General features: G+C 44.3%; 1 protein-coding gene across 17 annotated transcripts in view; it reads right to left on the reverse strand.

Moving 5' to 3' along the window:
• The window catches only part of FBRSL1 (fibrosin like 1), a 515,430-nt gene that overhangs the window by 50,834 nt on the left and 440,100 nt on the right, over positions 1 to 24,496 (reverse strand). For all 17 annotated transcript variants that reach the window (XM_030460353.1, XM_030460351.1, XM_030460348.1 and 14 more), the window contains one exon: positions 6,172 to 6,217. In XM_030460353.1, coding sequence (XP_030316213.1) covers positions 6,172 to 6,217 — 46 coding nt within the window. The remainder of the gene's footprint in view (positions 1 to 6,171; positions 6,218 to 24,496) is intronic.

Here is a 24,496-nt window from a genome sequence, read left to right on the forward strand (position 1 = left end):
GAGGAAGGGCAGTTGAGCAAAGAGATTTCTTATTTTACCCTAGGTAATTGTGCATATATATGTTTCTGCGTGCCTCTCTCTACTCCAAAAACATATCCATGACTTGGATGTTTAAATCAAAAAGCAATTTCGGTCTGTAATACTCAAATAAATAATTAAACATGTTTTATCTCCTACAGTATTGCTCCTATTCATTCTAATCCCACTGACAGGAATGCAGCAACATATCCCACATCCTTAAAATAACAAAACAAAACACAAGACACCAACGAGAAGGCCTGGAAATGTTTATAATTCAACTTTTCAACTCTCTTGGCTACAGCCTGAAGCTACAAAGAAAGCTCTGTGCTGGCTACTTGAGGGAGACAACCCAGGAGATAGCTGTGTAAACTGGATGGCAAATGGTGCAAGCAAGAAAACCTGAGTGCTTGAATGAGAAAGCTCCAACTTTGGGAGGCACCAGTTTGTGTCCAGGCTAATACATTACCTCTTTTTGCAGTCTAGCTGAGTTTTAGGAAGTTGAATGGACAGTGTGGTTTAAGGGGAATGGTCCCTCCTACTCTCCTACTAGTCTATCATATTTTCACAGAGAGATGCTAAGGATAAGGGTGGCTATATCCTACTCTACCATTAGATCCATTTAACACAGCTAACGGGAGACTGAGAGTACATTCCCATTCCCAAAGGGAAAGCTGAGTGCTTTACAGGGCCTGCAAAATCAGGGAACTGCAAGGAGAAAGGAAGACTGTGATTAAGGCACCATTTCTGCATTTAGTTTTGTTCTGAAATGTGGCTAAAACTGGCTGTGACTTGGGTATGTCATCCACATTTTCTGAAAATCAGTCCTCCTCCTTCCCAGGCTGCTGTGTAATTCTGTATATGCATATGCAAGAAAGCTGATGTGCTTATCCAGGCAGTGACAGAATTAGAGAGAACTTTTCAAAAAGAGGATGCTGGGGGAGCTCAGATGCAGGATTTAGCAGTAGTTCAGGGTACCAAGAGTTACCAACTCCCAAACATTTACAAACCGCAAACAAACCTGGGGAGGAAACCGAGACCAAGGGACAGGATGCATCTCTGCTTTTCCTACAGCTCAGACCCCACTGCAGGCCGCATGCAAGAAAGCTGGGAAAATTCTTAATATGCCTTTTGATCTCCATTCATGTGAAACACAGCTAACTGCCTGGCCAGGTGAGACTTCTGGCTCTGTGTCTCTGCAGACCTGCTTGTGATGTGGAGCTCTACAGCACAGTAGAGGCCCTGCAGGAGAAGTGGCCCCAAAAACAGCAGATGCTGCGCCAGCCAAGACAGGGAATCTCTGACCCTGACAACTGAGGAGAAAGGGCCAGGGAGACAGGACCAGAAGCAGAGCAAAGCACGCAAGCAGCACAGCAAGCACAGGAGACACTGGGCACTCAATTCCCCTGTCAGCACTAAGCAACCATTAAGCTGTGCTGCTGCAAACCTGTGCCAAGCATGGGATTTTGAGCTCAGCTGAGTTCAGGTTGTTTTCTGCTTCACCGAGCACTCACAGGTTCCTCCTGGAGAGCTGACTTGCTGCCCTCCTGTTCTTCCCCTCCTTTCCCCTCTCACCCTATCTCACAGTAACAACCATCAGGTTTTAACAGCATGTCCTACGCTGGAGGTTTTGTACTTCCAGCTTTTAAAATGATTCAGCATGACAGTTTAGTGCCGAATTAAAAAAAAAAAAAAAAAAAAAAGGAAGAGAAGAAGCAGAGAGAAAAAGGAGAGACAGTCCCCTTAAGGCAACAACATTACGGAGCAGTGATCTCAGAGGAACAAGGGTTCTTCTCTGGTTCAGATGTGCTTGTCAGGGCTCAGTGTCGTCTCTGAACAAGAAATCTCTCTTGCTGGCCCAAGGCACAGTTTTCTGGTCAAGAGGACAGAAAATAAAGGGAGGGAACTTCAAAGAATCATAAGCTGCATTAGCCCGCTGGGGCGGGTGGCTGCGGCACATCCCATGGCTGACAATTACGACCTGCAGACCGAGAAAGCTTGGCTCCCTCTTGTCAGGGGGATGAGACACAGGCTGTGAGCTTTAGAGCTTTGAGGATGTGTACAGTTCATGATGAAAGATAGCACTTCAAAGCCCTCTGCCTAGAAACCCAGGGAGAAGCGAGAGCAGAGGGTAGGCAATCTTTTTTCCTGGGGGGTGCCTATGCGGGGGAAGGATAAGACTTATTTTCAGTGTCATTTATTACTGCTATGAAAATGAAGACTTGCACTGTTTATGGAATCTCTCATTAAAAGGATCTCTTGATAAATTGCTTGATAAACATTCATTAATTAAGTCTCTCAGCACACTTGGCTGACAAGCATTAGTCTTCAATTTGCAGGGGGGTGGAAATTGAGGCCTGGAGCTCAGTGAGCCCCCAAGCAGCCCAGGGCAGAGCTGGGTCCTGGCCAGTCACTCTGTGCCACCAGACAGAGGGATTACACTGCTCCCTCCACATTCAGCTTGATTTTGATCCAAAGACAGGAGCAAAGTAGTCAGCTCCAAGAAATTGCAAAGCTCCTGTCCCCTTGCTGCTGCCCAGAGCTTCCCTGGGACTACAGAGCAGACCTGGCTGTGCAGGTCTGGCTCCTCCATGGGCATCTCAGCTGATGCCCTGGAAGCTCTGGGACATCCCTTCATCTCACAGGTGGCACCTCCACACCCACAGCCTGCCCAGGTTTATAAATTGAGACACTTCAGCTGCTGCCCACCCTCCACTTACCCTGCAATAGAGATGTTTCTTGGCCAATGCTAAAAGCATTGGGGAAACACCTACTTTAAGATGCCTGTGTCACCCTAACCCCAACAGCGGCCCTGCATTCAAACACAGGTGTCCTAGGCTGCAGGTGCAGGGTTATTAAGGTAGAAGAGGCATCACCTTTCCTGCTTTCCCTGGTATACAGCAGGTATGGAGAAAGAAGAGGTGGGAGAAGGTTCAGCTGCCTCCAGCCAGACCCATCAGGAAAGCCCACTGCAGGAGGGGGCCAGCAGCAGGAATGTGATACTCAAGTCCTTAAAATACAAACTACCCTAACTCCACACACACTTGAAAATATCATCACAGCAGGCAGGCAGAGGTCCTCCCATTGACTGGGGTGAACATCCCTCTCACCTCCCCAGATGGGCAGCACGTCTGCCCTCCTGTCAGTCACCATCACTCCCTCTGCTCATCCACCCACTGGGAGACAGAGGGATGGACGCAGCTTTTGCCCCTGCCTCCCCTGACCTGCTTGGCACTTGCCCTTCAGAAAAAGCAAGGGACTGGCTGGGAAATTCCTGTGAGAAAGGAGTTGCATGAGAGAGCAAAGCGGCCTTTATTATTTGTTGATCGATTTATTCACTGGGAGGATGTAACAACAGTCTCTCAGCAGCAAATGCCCTTGTACCTCTGTGCTGCAGAGACAAGTTGACTAAACAAACACTTTTCTCCGGCAGAAAACAAAGAGCTGTCAGCACGGCAGATAAGGAATTCTCTGTTTTTACTTTTAATTATTATTTCCTTACACAGAGAATTTAATCTCCTCTTCTCCTGGAAGTTCCAAGAGCCCCATTCAGCCTATTTCACAGCTGTGACTGCCGAGGTCACCCCAGGTCAGGGCACCTCTCTGCTGCATAATAGTGACAGGTCCCCAAAGTGGACATCTACGCCGTGCATCTGTTGTTGCAGATGAACTGGTGTCAACAGGAGGAGCACCGCAGCCCCAGCAGGGAGGGGATGAGACAACGTTACCCAGAGAGCCCCAGACAAAGGACACTGCTCCTAAGGCCTTTTGTGGAGTTGTGAAATATGGTCAAAGGTTACGTTTTACAGCTGTTCCAGCCTCAAATAAGTGAAACTTGTCTATCTTAATACTTAATTGCATTGCTAAGCTGCTGATAAACCAGGATGGCATAAAACAAAATAGCCAAGCTGACACATCCCCAGGGAAAGTTTGTGGGAACAGACAATGAATCCACTTTATTGTGTTTTAAAAGGCTGGTTACCTTCAATAAAAGCAGTAGCATAGACACTGCAGATTTGGTAGTTAATATCTCTCTGAAAAGGCACAAGTGTTTACAAAAGAAGGGCACAGAGCAAATGCCCACAGGAGAGGCTGAGCACGTGCCGTGCCGCATGTGCGCCCGTCGGGAAACTGTGTGGAGCTGATCCCCTCCCTGTGCAGCCACCCCGGCTCCAGCCCTGCAGAACACGGGGCTGAAATCAATGCTCTTATCACACAAAAGGAATTTAAGTGCCACGCTTTGAAAGTCACTTTCCTCCCAGCCATATGGCACCACCGAGCCCGGTCGCAGCGCGGCGGCGTTGATTTACATGCGTGAGAGACAAATCTGGCTCTGGCGTTGCGGGAGTGATAATGGGGTGAGGGGTGGAATTTAGTGTTGTTTGGGTTGCTGCACAAAATCTCACCCAAGCAGATTTCTCTCACCTCTCAAGGCAAATGCTGAAAGCTGAGGTAGCCCCAGCAGAGTTTGCCCGTGACTGCAGCCTGGGCTAACCGGCAAAGCTACACCCATATAGGGCCAGGGAAAAGGAAATCTGAGACAAAACCCATCATCTGAACCCTAATGTTCCCTAAGCTGGCAATGTCTACACCCACAGTAAACCAAACAGGAACAGTTACAGGGATATAAACAGCCTTGAACACAGACTTCAAGACAGCAAATTCACAGCCATTCACACATGAAGTTCCTGGTAAGGAGGTATTTTGAAAACTCATGTTGCTGAGCTGCTCTGTGATATGGGAGGGTGGGGGGGTCTCAGGCTTCAGCATGAGGAGGAGCCAACAAAGCTGCTAACACTTCAACATAAGCCTCTCGAGCAGATCTCTGTGCCACACATTTATTCAGAATGGCAAGATTTTTGTTTTGCTGAGGCAGTGCCATATGGGAAATCTGGTTTGCCACATCAGAGAGCCAAGGCTGAGAGAAGAGAAACGCTCGTCCCCCACCATTTGTTTAAACTTCCCTCCTTCATCAGATAAAGCTGAATACTTCTGTAAAAGTATCTGCAAATGTAATAACATAATGGGCTTGTCATTGTTTTCCACATTTGGAACTGAAAACTTGCAAAACTTGGAAAGAAAGAGAATTCCTAACACTTGCCACTGCTGAAGAGCCCAGCTATAAACCGGGCCTGGACCAGGTGATGGAGCACACAACCACTGCAGCACTTTCCCATGGCCAGCACCCACCCCTACACAACAGCAAACTTGTCTTTTCTTGGCCCTCTTAAATTAAGGCAGAAGGTTATTTCATCATTTCTTGTTAATGTGCCTCATCTCCCCTTTTCAGAGTATTTGCTTGTCCCTAGTATTCATCATTGCTCTGAGATGATCTTATCCTGCAGCTCAGTGCTGGGAATGCTGCAGAACAGCCACATATGCTGACAGTTCATTCAGAGCCACACCATCAAGCTCCTCACATGACAAATTGGAACCATTCCTAGTGCCATGCCTTCCATCACAAACCACACTTAGCTCTCCAAGGCTGTTTATTCAGTATTTTTGCTCCATCTCGGTGAGAGTATCCCTGGGAGAACATGAAACCTGCATATCCCCGGTTTATGTCTGTACCAAGTCCCCAAAGGAGGGCTTGAAGTATTTAGAGGCAGGTTGCTGTACCTCCCAAGGGGAACCTGAACTGGTGCAGTCTCTTAGCAACACCCAGCAGGTCTCACAGGTAACTCTCAATTAACAGGAACAGTGGGAGGCTGTGAGCTGAAACTCTGCAACATGCTGAGTACCTTCCACCTTGCTTTGGAGAACTGAGCTATACAGACACGAATGCTCTGTGGGCACTGGCAGGAGAGGGATGTGCAAGGATAATACACGTAACACTGAAATGTTGTTTTTTTTTAAACAGAAATAAGGATTTACTGACAAAAAGTATATTGCCTACAGTACAGACTGACTTCTCCTTTGTCAATAATCTCTCTCCCTAAGACAGTGGTTACAAATCTGACTGGTAGGGAAGAAGTCCCATCCCACACTGACACAAGGCAGCTCTTAATTTTAACTTCATCATGACAAGCCTGTAAAGCTGATCTTTATGGCAAAGGTGCTGGCAAAACTGATGTCTTGCTATTTGCACAGTATGGATTCACAACTCAGATCTCTTGCTCTAAGGTAAGGAAAACATTTCTTCAGATCACTTACCTTTATTTGCTGCAGGGGAGAACAACTTCTCAGAGCCTACAGAAGCCTGAAAAAGAAAGAGAAAAGGAGGGTGAGTAATACTAAAGGAGAATCTAGGAAGGCTTGCTCACAAACACTCAGCTCATATAACAAGTTGGTTATCTGTAGACCTGCAATTACACATTACACCTGGAGGGTGCAATGTTGTGCCATTAAAAAATAAGCATGCATCCTAAGAAGATGAAAGCAAAGCATATACAAGTACTGTCCTGATCTCACCCAGCTATATCCTCCTGTCTCGTTTATTTAGGCAGCCATGCAATGCACAGCTATTTTATCCATGATTCTTCATATAAAAACAAAACCAGTGAAACTGCTATCAAGCTGAAGGAAAAAAACCGAAACAAAACAAAACAACAAACCACCACATTTCAAAGCCTCTCTCATTGAAAATAAGCTCATTTCTCGCTGAACATGCAAAATGTAATTTTTGTGTGGGAAACACAAGTTGCAACTGAACACATCTGTATGAAAGAGGGTGTTGTATAATAAATATTATGCCAAATGATAGGTACATGCTGCTATGCACTTAATTGAGTATGAAATAAAACGACTTCCTCTTGGAAGAAGCCCATCTCCTTGCAAACTGGGCTTCACTATGCTGTTTGAACTCCACAGCAGTGTATCTGTGCTCCTTACAGCTCTGGGAAATAGTTAAAGAAATCCAATTAACCTGAACCTTGTAAACAGCTTCACGATAATCAGGGTCACTGGGTTACAGACAAGATGATAATGACAGACAGGGAAAAATGTCCATTCATTGTAAATAAAAGATTTTATGAGTTAATTTGATGGCTTCCTTCCCTCCCCCCTCATATCAAACAGTCACCCTATTTCAGCATAAGCTTTTCCTCCTCGCTATCTGATAGAATAGCAAGTAGCCTCTACAGAATCAAAGCTGGTCTGGGATCAGGGAGCACAATCAACATTACAACCATCTACAAGACAGCTGAAAATATCATTGTTTTGGCACTGACTGCTGTGCAAACAAAATGGGGTGAGGTACAAAGCTGAAAAGACATTAAAAGTGAAAAAAAAATCCTTTCTCCCCTGACTCTGCTTTAAAAAAAATGAATTAATTCAACACATGGCTGAACTAAGTTGATTTTCTTTTTGATTTTATTGATTTTATTCTACGGTGCCTTGGGAGATTTGCATGATAAAGAGCACTACGAATTGTATTACATTGTTATATATTTTAAATGACAACTCAGAGGAAAAAAACAAATAGTAAAATGCAAGAGGATCTGCATGAAATATAGTAATAAGCAAGAAGGAGTGATCTATTAATGTTATTTCTAAGGAAAGTGGCACTGCAAGCACTGAATGTCTCACTTAATGCAAATGCATAAAAAAGAGAGGGAAAACAACATGAAAAATAGGTTGAGACACATAAGAAAGAAATTCTGAATTATGTCCACGACAAAGCTGCACGTGTAGCTGTGGCATGTATGATCGTTACACAGCTCAGCAAAAAAATCCTATAATCTTAGGGAAAATCAGTTACCTGCACGATCCCTTCACTGCATGGATTAAAGAGAGGAAGAACCAGGATTAAATCAAGGTTTTGCCTAGGCTGATTTGCAAAGAAAGTGTAACAGTGTCACACAGCAGCAACAACAGTGGTGCACAAAATGTTTTGACAGCCAACTCGGAATTTACAACCCATTGTTAAGAGATTTTTCACTTACAATCAACACAAAGTCACCAGGGCTGCAGAACACATCTGCAGGCTCGGAGAACTCACCAGGACTGACAGCTCAGCCCAGCCAGGACCTAACCCCAAAGCACTCCAGAAGCATTAGGCCACGTGGCAGGTGGATAAATAAGATTCCCCCATTTTATAGGCAATGAAACTTCGGCGTGGCTTGCACCAAAGCCCAAGCAGTAAATCTGCAGCTGAGCCACAAGTCCTAACCCCTTGTTGGGGTGTGGGGTGTGCAGCCCTCCAGAGAAGCCTGTGGGCTGGCAACCTGCTCTGTCCTGAGCAAGCCACCTCTGGCTCCAGGACCAGCTCTGGCAGCAGCTTCCCTGGCAGGGAGAAGCTTTGTGCTTCACCTGCTCAGCAAAGTTGGGTCCTGCTGAGGCTGCTTCGTGGCAACCACCCCAGCTCCCCCCCTTCTGCCTCATCCAGTACTGAGGATTTCACACAGACTGGCAGTGTTTAATCACGAGTGCTGCAGGTCTAAACTATATAAAAACAGTGTTTAAGGAAGTCAAGGAAAAAAAAAAAATACACTTCTAAGAGAAAGACACAGGGATTACTGCTCAGTCCTCTGTTATCAGTGTGTGGCAACGCCTTCAACAATCAGAGTCAACATTTACAGAGCCGTGTTTTCAACACCACAGCCGCAGTTTGCAGACACAAACCTTCACACCCAGAGTCTACAGGAACTTTTGCTCTCACTTCTAGCTCCAGGTCTGAGCAGTTTTTGAGACGACACCATTCTGAAACAGTGAATTGCTGTGCTATAGGATATTCTGTGAGCTGCTGTAAGGGCAGGAGAGAAGCGAGGGGAGGAAGAGGCTGAATACATCATTCAATTCCATCAGTCACCCTTTAAAGAAAGCATACAATAAAAGCTATGTGTCTGAGGGAGCCCACTAATGAGTGAAAAAACCCAGCATACCAATGCATCTGCTAAAGCAAGTCCCCTCCCAAACATTCTGCTGTTTCAAGCAAATAATTTACATATGTTTAAAAAAAAAGTGGAGTTCTTCCCTTTTGAGCAAAACCAGGCATTTGGAGTACTTTATATGGATGGGTTCAACCCATCCCAAGAAATCACACCTTTTTTTTTTTTTTTTTTTTTTTTTTAATTAGGAAACAAAACTAGAAAATTCCATTTCCTCCCTTTCACCATGTCCTGCCTGCCTCCACCTGGAGCACCACCTCAGGGATGAGAGCAGCTGGAGCAGCTCCATGCAACCCTCTGCTCTTTCACTGCTCCCCCAATTCCTTTTTGTTGCTGAATAAACCAGACATCCTGAAGCTACCAGACAAAAGACACCACGAGCCTTCCTTGTACATTTGTTGCTTATCTCCCTCCCCCGTGGAGCAGGCAGCAGAGCCCCAGCCAAGCAGGTTCTCAGGGAAACTGCTGCTTGCCAAGTCCCACCCTCACCCTCAGTTACAACCTTTGCATTTTTAAACATATCTAACATCTGTCCCAAAAGTGAAATAAATACAAGTTATTTCAGAGAGCAGCATGGTTTCTGAGGTACTCTCAGGGTGCTCAAACTTTTGAGACCCAGCACCTTTTTGATGACATGCTAAGATCTTCAGCAAACCTTGCAGGTCCCCTTCTGATCACAAGATTGAGAAGCTGCTGATATGGCTGTAGTTCTGGTTCACCAGGAGCAAGACCACAAAGTGTTAGGGATCTGGTACATGTGTTTTCTGCAGGGCAAAAACCAAGTATTCCCTCCAAATCTGAGTCCAGTATGGCAGGCAGAAGGAAAGGGAGCCAATAAAATACATTTTAAATTCTATTTCTGGACAGCTGCCTATCTTCTAAACAGCCAAGAGCCTGTCTCAAGAGGGACTGTTTTCACATCATTACTGAACTTAGCAAGCACTAAAAAGCTCTCACGAAAACCTTTTTTCTAGGAGTTTTTTAAACTAGAAGTGTTGGATGTACTTAGAGAAACTTTCAGCATAAAGCATGGATGCTGCCTGGAAATTTTAGATCAATTTTCATTCTTCCCTTTGATCTGCTTCCCCTAGTTTTACCAACCACTCCAATGCCACTTGATCGCTTGTCTAGTGGAAAACTTCAGCACACGTCAGTATTACTTTACTGGTTTCCATTTGACTCTGTAAGTCATTCATACCAGACTCCTTCATTCAGTAATATGAGAACAATAACTCAAACAGGAAGGTATTGTTTGGGTTATAATTCCTCTGTAGGAAATGGAAATTGATACATATGGAAAGGTGCAAGAGGAGCCTAAAAATCACACATGCACACACAAAAAACCAAACTAAAATTCACAAGGAAGTATTCAACATACTCCAGCATACAGAAACAACCAGGGGTAACACTGCCTGCATTGTAAGGGGATGTTTCAAGGGAACCTATGGTCTTTTCACAGCCAAGATTATTTTTGGAAAGAAATCACAGCTCAATTAAAAAGACAAAAGAGAAGCTAGACCTGCAAGTCAGTCATTTCATACACCATCACAGGGAAAAAAGCTGGAGAAAGAAGTACCTGAACTACCTTACTGTGACACACGGCTGGCTGGGGCACAGCACAACCCAGCTGTGTAAGGGATTAAGTGAGAGGGAACAGGATACACACTGGACTTCTACAAATGCATACTGCAATTTGTGATTATCTCCCAACAGCAAAGACATCACCTGTGCCCTTTCCTCCTGAGACCCTCATACAGAAGTTAAAGCCAACAGAAGGTCCATTAGAGACAAAAAGCTTCTTGGAACTTACTTTCATACAGCAACATCCTTGTTTAGGTTCCTACCTCGCAGTCATTTAGCACATGAATATTCAGTACTGGCACAGGCCTGGAAAGGACCTTTCACAGTGCACTCTTCCTAACTTTTTTGTCCAAGAACACTTCTTTCTCTGAGCAGTTTGTATAACCATGACTATTTTTTGCAACAGCCCCTTTGAGAACCTAGCACAAGTGTGGGAACAAAAAATGAAATTAGGCTTTAGAGATCATACAAGCAGAGATCACTCGTCCCAGTTCACCACTGAACATTTACACAATGGCAAACAGAAAGCAAAGTGGATGCTGACTGGAAGGCACTGAAGGAAATGCTGTATTGATGCATGTTTGACCCAGCCAGTGCAGGGCAAGGAGCAGCCAAGCCCATTGCTTCTCTGCAAGTTCAACATTATGGTTTCGTTTTGGACCTTTCTCTTTTGGCAACAGACTGATAAGCTTAAAATAATACCATTCTGAATCTGAAGCATGTTCCTCGTTGTTTTACAACCATTTTGGGATAGATCAGACTAGTTTAGATAAAGCAGCAACTGTAATTCTTAGACATATGCTGCCACGGTCTGTCAGCTTATTGCACAGATGTGCCTCTTACTGTGACAAGGGGTGACCTAATGCCCCGAAAGCAGCAGGATGTCTGACCTCCAGCATGTCTGCTATCACAGCCTCGGGGCACAGGCTTGCTAAGTCCCCTTCCCTCTTTTCATAAACCAGCCCTCCAGCCTCCAGAGAATGGCTGTAGCCTAGAGTTTCCCCTTCCTATTCCTTCCATTAGCCATGCTTTATGATTCATCCTCTGAGCAGTTGCTGTCTCCTGAAGAAAAAGATCAAAATCCCTCCTCTCCTTCCCAACTCAGCTCCAATAAATAAGTAAATACATGTGCTACAAAAAATTTCGTAAAGGAGAAGAAAGGGGGAAGCTGGGGAGTTTCTGGGCCTCACTAGTGCTGGTCATACATCTGCAAAAAGTCCCTTAGCTGCTTGCAGAGACACTGACCAGAAAAGAAATTTTCCATCTGTCCCTCATTAAACACAACCAAAATACTTGCTTAATGTTATTGTACATGCACACACTAATTTAAATTAAGGTGCACTTGGTCTGTATTTAAGTATTCTTTTCCCTCAAAGCTCAGCTCTCAAATTGCTACCAAACCCTACCTTGATTTTACACTCCTGGCCATTTGCCACTCTAACCAGCACTGATTTCCCCATTGCTCCATATCTGGATGCTCCAAGTCCTGGCTTATTCCCACCAAGCAAGTGTCAGTTATGGTTAGCAGGAAAAAAGAGGAAAAGCAGAACGTGAAGTAGATGTTGCTTTTCTTTTCCACATACTGGGTTGTTTTTACTTCTGTGCTCATGGGCAACACCACTGACCTGGCTTCAGGGTAGTCTAGTGTATGAATGGCACCCAGAGGCTGGTCCTCTCCCAGCGTCACTGCATCAGGCTGTATCTCTGACCACAGATCAGGGGCAGAAACATGTCCATGTTTTAGGGCAACTGATACAATCCCTAGTCAGTGAAAACCAATTCTCCATGAAACACTTATAAATGGACTTTCTGAAATCTGCTTTTAAACATCTCAAGAGATCTCAGGCTTTTTCCTGAGAGCTGATCCCCATATCCTGAACAGGCAGGTTTTTCAGCCTGGACTTCCACATTTCAAATTTTTCCATTACCCAGACACTGACTTAGGCACCCACAGACTTGATTACTGATTCAGCTTTTGCTACTGATGTGAGGAAAACCTGCCTACAAATATGAAAGGCTGGGAATGCTGTGTAACACACTACTACTCTAGTAGCTTGTATTATTGTCATTACAGCTTGAAACTATCTACCCAGGCTATCTGTTTGGCTGGGATATGGGTTTTTATTTGCAGTAAATCAACTGGAATGGAGAGTGCTCTTTGCAGAACTACCTAAAACTTCTTATAATTCAAAGGCTGCATTGTAGGCAGAGTGATGGGGGAGAGCAGGGACTGTACTGCAAGTGACAGGTGGCAGACTGTTGTTTGGTACCTACCAAATTACTCTGCTGCTCCCAGGGCTGCCTTGGCATTTCATTATCCCAACTCTCTCCTGGAAGGATGAGGACATAAATTCACACCTCGTGTCCTGGTTTCTGTCAAACTGAGTAAGAGTGCAAATGCTGGCACCAACTGGGAATGCCAAGCAGGGCTTGGCATGCTAGAACAAACTCTCAGCTGTGGTCTTTGCCAGCTACCTGCATTTATCATTGTAATGGCCTGCCAGACAGGACTTGGCAACTGATGGAGGAGGGCGGGAGGAGGAGGGCCACGCTCTGCACTGCCAAGCAATTCATTCCTGTAGCTCCTGCCATCACTGTACCAGCAGGGCAACCTTCATTTCATTTTATCTTTTAACCAATTACGTGTCACCTAAATCCCACCTGCAGCCTTCTCCAACACAAATGGCTATAAATCACAGTTCAGAGACCAAGAGGGTTTTTGCAAGACATTTGATTTCATAAAAAGGTCACTGTCTGTCTGAGAATTGCTGCAGTCCAAAAATGTACTGAATAACAACCTGCACTGGCAGACATGAAGGAACTGCTTCTGTGGTCTGTTGCATGTTGTCAGATAATATTAGAACAATTAGGGAGGCCAACAATGACAGAATCATTAGGATTCAGCTGAACCAAAACACTGATACAAATTCAGAGAAATATGTCCTCCTTTCAACTTCTGAAGAAAACATCATTAGTTCAATAAAAAGGAGAAAAATGCATAAGCACACCAGAAACATTCAACACAACCACCTTGAGAAGGTAAGCAGAATAAATGCCTGTCGTCAATGCAATCTTCTCCAATCTGTTTAGGTATTTCAGAGCTGATCACGATGCTTTGCTGTTTCTTAGGCCACTGCAACACTCTGGTCTCAAGACCACTCAGACTGGTCTGCTCTTTAAGGGAAATGATATTTTCCCGTTCTGAATACATACACCAGACATTTAGAGGACCCTGTATAGCACTTCATGTGAACAACATCACAGCAAACATTTGGAGATCCTCAAAAATCAGTTGACACTGGTGCTATTCAGGATGCCCTTTGTGTCTACCCCTTTTTTTGCGTGTGACACATCCTGCCAGACAGCCCTCTGACAACCCAGCATCAAATGAAAAGGATCGGGTGAACCGCAATAAATACACGAGATACAGAAAAAAACTGCAGTGTCCTTTTAGTATGGACCATGAGACACAGACAGAAGCTCCCAGTTAGGGATGCAATCCTGACGTGGCCCTTTCCTGGACTGGTCAGGGAGCTTATCAGGAAGGCAGCTCTTGTCCACTGCTATTGAAACTTGCTGTGTTACCCGCAGCAGCCTCAAAGGAGTGTCTCTGCAGAAGGCTCTTTTGTTGTTGTTTCTAATTCACCGCTCCAAAATATTTCTTGGCTGCATCCCAGGGCTGAAGCCTTATCTGCCCATCCCCCCAGCAGACACACAGCAGCTGGGAGGCTTATCACCACTGCCTGTCCACTGAGTTTACAAATTAACACCCTATCGAGGCTGCACGAGGGCTGATTAATCAGAGCGAGGCAGTCTGAGGGCCTTTATCACCGTAAGCGGCTGCTGGGAAGTCACAAATCTCTCAGGAGGCAGGAGATGCCTTACAAATGAAAGAGCAGGAGGCTGGAGAGGAGGAGGGTGCAGTGGCAGGGGAAGCAGATATTTTAGAGATAGTGGTGCTGGAGGTAACAGAGCAGTGGGAGGGGGGGAGCTGCAGACAAACGCCAGTACATTATGACAGCTAAAAAAAAAGATAATTAACAGCCTATACCTCATGATTCTAGCTTTCCTTCCCTGGGCTATAATTTAGCCTATTGCTCCTTTGCTCCAGAGGACAATAAACATTTATTATGTTAAACACATAACTGTGCTGCACAAAAGCACTGTTCTTTCCCAGGTCCACTCCTTTCACAGCTGTGCAATCCAGGAGGAGATGGGACTTAATGAAGTGAGCTCCCTTTTTATGCAGAAAACTACTTAGTTTGGACATATAACACAACCCCGGCTTCACCCAAAGTTGCAGCGTGCTGCGTGCATTGATACTGAATGTGAAGGCAAATCTCAAGAGAGTGTGAACTTTAAGATGGGTCCTCTGGCCCATCAGCATCTGCCAACCGACCTAAGGATGCATTTCTGGGTGTGGAAGCATCACAAGTTTGGGCAGCTCATGCTGCAACTGCAGGGATCATGTGGTTCAGGCAGGCTTCACCACCTAAGAAGATCTCTTTTTAATTCAGCAGTTCACTAAGAGGTTTACTGGGAAATTTTCAATCCCACTAGAATAACACGTAGGAGAGATTCTTATTACAAGATGAATATTACAGTCACGTGAATTGTGCTGGAGCAGTGCTGGCCCTGCCCCCTCCAAGCACTTCATCCATCATAATCATGCAGTGATTTAGGAAATCTGCCCATTCTAGTGAACTGTGGTTTGGGCACTGCTCTTCCTTCAGTGCTAGTACCTGCTACAGCCTTCCAGCTTCCTCCTTGTGCCAGAACAATGCAAAATAATTACAAAGACCAAAGGGACTCCCACTACAGAGATTTAAAAAGCAATATATCCTCAAGGGAAACAGAATTAGGCATTTGTTTGCATTTGTCAACATTCATCTTGTATTATTAAGTTTTCGAGTTCAACTCTTGCAATCAAGGAAGTTGGATTTTTTTCTTTTAATTGTAATATATATGTGAGCTGAGATTCTCGTTCAGCAGCATGACTCCAAAAGGTAAAACATATTACATTACTCACATGAAGATATTCATAAGCCAAGCTCAGCAACCTGCCCAGTCACACCAGTAAACAATTCAACAAATAACTCTGGATAGCACTGTAACACATTGCAGCTTTATCACCACTAGTGCAGGGCTCACGAGTCCTTGTGGGGAATGTCCATTCCCATTATGCTCACAGAAACTGCCAAAATACACAAAAAGGCTGCCACAACCTTACTAAACAATTTCAGGCTACCTCTTTGCACACAGCATCAGAAAGCAAAAATCCAACAAAACCTAATGATCATCTGCCTTCTCTTCTCTTCATCCACAGAGATAACTGTTTCCAGAACCACCTGGATTATGTCTCTATGAAACCCCACAGATGCTCAAGTCTTAACGTTATTCATTAGGTTAATTAGAAATGGGCAAAGAGATTTTGAATAATGGTCCAGAAAAGCAACAACAGCTTTTTTATATGAAAGCTCCCTGCCAGGCTCTGTGCAGCAGACTGCAGGAGCTGCAGCAGGTCTTCTTGTAGCTCTTCTCCAGAAACAGACACCAGATTAATTTGAGCTGGGTTGGACCACCACACATTTATGTTCAGCAGACCCAGGAGTAATCAAACAAAGAAGCTACAAGGTGATGATACCTCCTGTCACCCCAGTCAGATAACAGGAACTCTATACGTGAAGGAAACATCAAATATTCATTAGGTAAACAATACCAATGTGGTCACCCCAAAACACTCTGAAACTTTAGAAGCTATCCCTCCAGTGTTTATCAGACTGTCTCTTTTAACTTAATTATCAACTCCGACCATCAACCCTTCTCTCTCTCACAGACTTCTTGTGTTTCCATCTTCTAAAGAAACACCTCTGATGGAGTAGCTGCTCCTCACCACAGCTCCATTCCCACACAGACACCCTCACTCACAACAGAAGGCACACTGCAGGGTGCAGTAGCATTTAGAGACTCACCAGACAGTATTAGGAGCACCCAAAAAGAGGGAAGCATATAAATTTCCCTATAAATGGAAGTTGTGAAGGAAAAAACATGGAAGAAAAACCATGGTTCATATCTGCAAGGCATTTGGCTTCCTACCCACTCAAGGTCAGTGAAGTGCACTCACCACTCACCTACTTTTTTTACAGAAATGGGGAACCAAGCATTTCTCCCTGTGCTCTACAGTAAGTCAAAGAAGAAGCTCTCATCATTATACTTTGATTAAATATGGCACTGACCTCATCTTCTGTGTAAGATAGCAAGGAAGGGGGCAGTCTGCTGTTTGCAGCCAACATATAATCTGTCTTCTCCAATTAGATGTGCTTTGCAACAAGTGTGGTAGATCTATTTATTTCTGGACTGCAATAATGCAGATAAATTCAACTTTGGCTCCAATCTCACTGCTTTCAAAAGCTGGGGCTCCACATTTTCAATCCTTGCCCTTATTTTTTTTTCCCTTTCTGCTGCAAAATGTCACCAATTTACTTTAGCCTGGGGGCCCATTTCGAGTTTTACTGCTAATATACGAGAAATGCATTTTTCAAGCTGTTACCACTTAACTGTACTGATATCAGCCACTCAGGGGACCCAATATTGTTTACACATCCTGCTCTATGGAATAAGCACGGATGCCAAAACTCTGCCTGGGCTGTGAAGGAGACGTTTACTCTCTGTTTTATGAGATTTCCTCGATTTGTGGCTGTCTCAACGGTCGTAAAAACAGCTGTAAATCAAAAGAGCACCACAAAATTGCAATAACAACTGTCGAACTCGGCTCTAAAGAGCATAACTCCCAGCAACAGAAGGTGGAAGGCTTTTTTCTGATTTAATACCAGGTGTGGGGGAGCCCTGGTAAGTCTACGTGCAGCACTGTGTCTGCCTGCAGTCACCTCAACACCAGCTCAGTCAAACCCCTCTTTTTTGGCTACTCCCCTATCATGTGCCCCTACTCTGCCCCACGTAGTCCCTTCCAGCCTCTTTCCTGGAAAACAGAAGTATTTTTTCTGCCTGGAGAACACTTACAACAAATAACTGCTGAATGCACGGCCCTGCTTAAAGCATTAAAATAAGACAGCAAAGTCAGGCTGGTGTTCAAACACGACTGCACTTTGAATTGTGGCTGCCGTGCAAAATGGCAATGGCTTTAGCAGATTACCTCAGCCAGAGCCCATTGCCTTGCTTCTGGCCTGCCCCAGAGAGCCCAAATTCCTGCACAGTCTCTCAGCTCAGTTTTTTAGGGAGTGGAGTGAAGGAGGAGAGGGCTGGTGAGACATGAGTTATTAACAACCGTCTTCTGGGAGCTGATTCTAGCTAAAATGGTTCCAGAACAGGCAGCTCCATTTGCTCTGACCGTCTCCAGTGAGGAATGGCCAAGCAGCAGATGCACGAATTCAAAAGCTTCTGTTACTCTGTGCCACTGGCTATGGTCCAAACCAAAGAGAGAGTTTCACCCCGTGGGTAGAACAGCCTTCCTGGATTTTTCCATGCCCCATTCCAGTTGCTTTTACAAACAATCTTCTCATCCTTGTCTCCAAAAACCTAAAAGACTCTCAGTTCCTGCATCTCACTGACCTCCCCAGTCTAACTCAGCCAACAACAAACTGTCTGCACCACCTCCCACTTCCCTGAGAAATCAGCTTTGGCACTGAGAGCCAATGGATTTGCCTAGACAGTTTGTGCCCCCTGTCCAAAGCACAGACTCTTTCCTGTCCTCAGCAGCCAGTTCTTCATTCTCTTTTTCAAGTTTCCTCTTAAATCTTACTTCTTTCATGATGTTTAAAGAGCCTAAATTTCTTCCTTAAAGAAGGCAGTTTGTATGTTCATAAGCCAAAGTATGTGAAGAAATGGGGACAGAAAGTTCATGGGAACAAAATTCTGATGCTGTTCCTCTAAGTTTCTTTTCTCTGATCCGCAACAGACTGAGGTTCTAGTGTGTTACTGTATCTGTGCCTGGTGGTGTGTTTTTCCAGATGCATATCCTAATTATGCTCTTCAAGTAAATGCCCCGTGGAGCAAGGTAGTAGAAGAGAAAACCTCTTTACAGTCACCACCATGCTGTGATCCATTCTGGACAGGAACTCCCCCCTGCATTGAGAGGACAATTTAATTTCCATGGACCACTTGATTCAAAGGGAAAAGGATCTATATTCTTTTGTCTGAACCCCACAAAGAGTCAGCCCTTCTTTTCCCTTTCTTGTGGTAGACATGTACATTCACATTCTTGAGAAAATCCCCAATAGACAGGAATGGTCTTTCACTTCCAGTACATTATGCCTCCCTGCTATAATCTTTTCCTTCTGGTACAATGCCTCTTGACTTTCCTTTGGCTCTTTTCTTTGCAGTTTTTCCTTTATGAATACAATCAGAGAGACAAAACAAAAAATCTCTCAAACCCAACTGAACAAAATGTCATTCAGAGCCTTTGCTGATGATGTTACTGGCAATTCTAGTTGAGAAACCATCTGCACAGACATGAACTGATCTGATGCAGGGAACAGCTAGTTTTATTTCAAAAAGCTCTGTGTTCTCAGTGTTCTGAGTACAGGAACTTTAAAGCCAGATGAAGCTAATAGGGTGAATGTGTTGATTTGCTACACCCATGCAGCTCTTCCAAATGTATTTCTTTTGTACTGCAGCAACTATCTGGGTGGGGTTGCAAAAAACACTAAAGCAGTCAAATATATACCATGCCAGCTGCTGACCACAAAACCAGGCCACTTCCTCATGCACAAACCAGAATAAACTTCTTCTGGTTATTGGCTTGTATTAGTAACCAAATATCAACAAAACCATGGTTCTGCATGCCAGAAGTCACTAGATTTGGAGTCTGTGGAGCCTCAAGAAGGATGGAAAGCTGAACTCTAGCCCCATGGCTTCGTCCTGGGAAGGTGGTGTACTTTAGCAGGACAGTCCATCTAATAGCAGTTATGATAAGGTGTAATTGCTGGGCAATTGCTAGGTTTATTTTCCACATGTGCTGATGTGATTTCATGTGTAAAGTTTCATTTGCCCACAGTCAACAGTTGAGGTCTGCCAGAGGTTTTGTATTGTAAAACCTCCTCCTGCATTTGTTCATACATTGCAGAATAAGCAGAGAACCAATGACCTGGCTGTGCCCTTCTCCCTTCATGGTGATGTCTGAGGGGGACGTTTTTTGAGTCATTGGCTAATTCTTGCCATGCTCAGCTGCCAACTGGAGTACTTCAAGGACACACACCCATATGGCCTGCCAAAGGGCCAGGCTGGCACTGGGCAGAATAAAGCTGGAAAAGAGGGAGCCCCACTGGTGTGTGTTAAACTCCCAGCTTTTCACAGGAGGTGCTCTGGGAAGGAACAGGAGAGCAAGCTGTACTTGACCTCTCTGGCTATGTGCTCAGTTTGCCTGCACAGCAACAACCCTACCCAGCTGCCAGGGTCTTACCCCTTGAGACACTGTGCCTTCAAGAATCTGAGTGCTGAGCTCCTGCCTCTTAGTGGCAAGGGATGAAGCCAGTTCCCTGTCCATACTTTTCTTCAGAAATCACATAACAGCTAACAGCTCATTTCACCTAAGCTTATTTCTTGAACCAGAGGCACAAACGTAGTGTTATAAGAAGCCTTTGTGATTTAAGGCCAGACATGACTATGCCTACTTAGTAAGGAGATGAAAAGCTGACAGTGAAAAAGAGGCAGAATAATCCTGCACGTTAATACTCAGTGACTAACACCTTCCTGGTGACAATCTGCTTGTACTCACTGCAGAGGGATGTGTGTAATGATCCTCCAGAGACACTATCTTGAAAATGCACAAAAGGCTCTGATCAGACCCCAGTATCTCCTGATTAGCTTAGCAAGCAACAGTAAAAGGGACATCAATTTTCTAGAAAGTGTATTCAGAAAAGCACTTGATCAAATGCTTAACTCCGTGTATGTGCTTAATCTCACTGTAGCTAAAGCACTTTCCTAAACCAATGCCTTTTTTATGTCTTTTGCAAAAACTAAAATGGAAAGGCCTCTAAAACTAAAATAGTCAACAGACTTTAATAGTCAACAGCTTAGAAAATTCTGATGAGGCCCTGAATTTCTGTGGCTTTCAGCTCATCTGCAAAATGATCTGAAAGTGCTGACTTTGGCAAATAAGAGGAAGGAAGAAAGAAATAAAAAATAAAGAGAAATAGCCACAATGGATGAAGCTATTTTATAATAAAGATAGCTTGTCCATAGCAAACGCATAATATTTGCTGGTTATACACTTCTGGTGATATTCATGGGTTTTTTCCTTTCCCAAAACAATACCCGACACACCTTGACAAATCTGGCACGCTGCAGCCAATCCACCTGCTCCTCTGCATTAGGCAGACTGCAGAAAACAGGGATTTTCTTTTCCCATTTGCCTCCCAGTCTCATTGCTGCTGCTCCCCACTAAGAGACTCACAGCTCCATCCCCTGCTCCCCTGGCTGCTGACTGATTGTGGAGCAGATGGCTGATGGAGCCGGGGCTGCTGCTTCCTGCCCACTTCAGCGGTTCCAATCAGACCCCAGCATCTCCTGCCTAGCTCTGCAAGAACACAAAGCAAAAGGTGCAGCAGTTCTGTACCCAATGAGCCTAAGCCACTTTTAAAGCTGATTTCAAATACGTATTTTATGAGATGTTTCTCAAAAATAGGCTCTTGCAAGCGCACAGGCCGAGTAAGGGAGCTGAAAACCAATTAAGGGACTCAAATAATTTTTTCTTTTTCATTCCCCCCCAGACTTATCTATTTCCAACTGTATCATTTTGGACAACACAATTTTGTGCAAGCACACACGTCCAACTCTGCAAGATTGAACTCGCCTTTCACACAACCCAGGAAATGTTTGGTTTCCTATGTCCAATCCAAGCTTTCAGGTCCCCAGACTTACTGCTGTATCTCATGGCAAGAAAAAGGAAAAAATGTCAGTATCTCCACCTCTACTTTAATCTCAAGATAAGTAAGTCCAGCACCCCAAGTCCTCCCCATGCAACACAGAGCAGCCTAAAGCATGTTGTGAGCTGGGTATTCACAAAGAATCAGGATGGATTTTGTCTTTATTGTGATCATTTCAGGAATATAATCACCTTAAATCTGTGATGTCATAACATCATATTAAAACCTGAGAAATACTTGTGCTTGTGTATGATAACCTGAAGGCTTTTTTTGCTCTAAACCACTTCCAGAATGTACAGACAAAAGAAATACTGTTATCCTGCCTCCAACACTCCCAGCCACCAGAGGCAACGCTAACCGTAACTACACTCCTGCTCCACATTAATGCTTCTGTGTATTACAAATAAGCACCTCATTCAAAGATCTCTCCCCGATTTATTTCACTCCAAAAAAGAAGACAGATGGTAGAAGACAGAGGGTTTTACAGTAAGAGGGGTTGGATTTTTTTTTCCTCTTCATTTGTTCCCTACGCTGTTTCTTATCCTCAGGGATCTGGAGTTTCTTTTGATAGCACCGTGCTGCCTAATAAACAGGCATACAAGCACAGTCACAAGTATACATCTATCATCAAAGAGCCCTTCTTGTCTCCACTCCCCACAAAGTTGATTAATGATTACGTGTTTAACACATACATTATACATGGGGGGGGGAAACCAAGAGGGTAAAACCAAGCCCCTGTATACATTTACATATATTTACATACTGACATAAAGAAAGCAGAGGAAAGCAAAAGAGGGCAATTCCCATTGGGACAAAAATCCATTTTGGTAAACATACCTCCTAGTTCACTTTTTAAAAACACAAAGGCAAAAGGAAGGATCTACCTGGCCTCAGGATGAACCTAAAGAATCTGCAAGCAGCCTTGTTTGGCTCCTGACACAAAATCAGTAACTTTCTTACCAGCAGTCCAATTACTTACAGTTTGTAAATGTGATCTAACAGCTGCCAACAGATAGGGGAAGGAAAGGGGTTAAAGTTTTAAGGGGGCTCATGGTTTGTATTATTAATTCATTCAGCTAAAATCCCAGTTTGGCAGGCAATAAATTAGACAATTAATTTAATTAAATGTCTCCTTTATGTGGGAAGAAAAAAAAATTATCTATCTTGTCATATCAATCAATACCCAGAATTATTGGGAGCATTTTATGGACTGCAACCTGGCCTGACTACAGCTCAACCACACACCCAGGCCTGATCCTTAGATGCAGGCAAAGAAATGATGTAGTGCAGCAGCACAACAACATGGCAAACTTCCTTCTACATCTTTCCAGGCTGAGCCAATCATTGGGCCTGGATAAATGCCCATGTAAAATAAAGCAGCCTTCAGGCTGCTTTAATCATGCTGACTGCCAGTGGTCTCAAGCAATTGTTCCAGCAGCTGGGAGACCAGTACCATGGTAAAGGACTCCCTTGACAAAGTCCCTCCTGGCAGCTGGGACAAAGCTGGCACTAAAACTGCTATTGTGGCTCTCTGCTTTCCAAAGTGTCCTCGTGCAGAGTTAATCTTTCAGCCACCCGCTCTGCTGGTTTTCAAACATCTTTGCAAAGTTCAGATTTAATACTGCTCCATTCACAGGGGGATCTCGTAGCATGCCAGCAGCAGACAATTGTGTTTGGCATTGATCTCTACTGAGCCAACCTTTACCAGCTCTCTGCTGGTCCAGCTCCACCAGCCACAGCACAAGTGCTGGCAAAGACAAGGGATGCAGCAGTAGCCACTGACAGTGCTTTAAAATGTTCTGCCCTAATATCAATCCCAAAGAGTGGAAGAGAGAGATCAGGGGAGCACCTGATGAAATGTTAGCAAAGCAACCTTCTATACACAGTCCTAAGGCTGTGGCAGCTGGATGCCCAGAAAGCTCAGCTATCCAGAAGGCACAGATAAGGAACTTGGGGTTTTTTTCCAGTCTTTTTCACCCCATAACTTTTCAACTCAGAGTCATGACTGCTGACCCTATGACTTCCTACCTTCTCCTTCCATAAAGCACAGGGCCTGAACTGAAAAAAGAAGTCACTTTCTCCCACCTGCTCATCCCTTGTTTCAAATATACACACAACCAAAATACAACCATTTGCTTTAGAAAAGTGGAAGAGATTTGCTTTGAGTTTTTCAAGTAGAAAAATTTACAGCTGCTCAGAAAGCTGCAGTTAAGAGGCTCCATTTAAATTCAGACAATCAGTGTTCTTCATCCCACCTGTATCCCTTTTTTCCCCTGATCTCTCTGGGCCTTTGCAGACCTGGTTGTTTCAATACACTTCACCCCACCACAGACTGTAGTGGATGTACACCACTGCCACAAACACATCATCAGATAAATGTGTGCAGCAACCATTATAAAGTACTGAGTTAATTTGTGCTGAAACAAAGCAGTCCAGGGGAGAATCAGCATCACGATACAAGGCAGCACATTCTTCTAGCATGCAAGGTCACTGCACAGAAACACCAGCTGTAGGACTAGGGCTTGCTTCAGCTCCACATACACATTTTCTTGGGCACATCACCTCATAAAAATGTGAGCATACTTTTTTGCTACTGCAGTTTCTTGTGGTGGCTCTTTCAGATCTACTTGGGCTACAGTCAGAAGATCTCATGTTTATAATACCAAATTAATTAATAAATAAAGCTCCATCAAAGCCGTTTTGGTTCACCTCTAACAGTACAGAACATGTAACTGATCTCAGCCAGGTTATTTGTTTAAGAAACCTAACAACCATCTCCAGCAAACAATGGAAGGATATACACAATAAGAAAATAAACACCAAGCCATGCTTTCCCAATCTGGTTTGTCTGAGTTGGGATCTAGTTTGCCTCTCAACCAGAGAGCCAGATTTCTGAGACAAGAGGTAAGAATTTGGACTGGTTTCATTCTAAGACAAGGAAAAAGATCACATGAAAGGTGTTATGGCTCAAGTGAGATGTTAGCATCATGTCCCTTCCACCCCCCCTTGGCAGATGTCCAGATGGAAGTCACAATGCTGTCTTTCAAAAGCATCAGTTGCTCATGCTCATGTCTTTCAAAAGCATCAGCCCAGCATTTGCTCAATGAAATGGGTTATGGTGCTAACTTCTGCTAAGCAAGTTAGGGCTGAAAAAGCTTCCTACCTTCATTGTCTTGTCTATGTCCA

The sequence above is a fragment of the Calypte anna genome, chromosome 15, assembly GCF_003957555.1.
Source record: "Calypte anna isolate BGI_N300 chromosome 15, bCalAnn1_v1.p, whole genome shotgun sequence".
Taxonomy (NCBI): domain Eukaryota; kingdom Metazoa; phylum Chordata; class Aves; order Apodiformes; family Trochilidae; genus Calypte; species Calypte anna.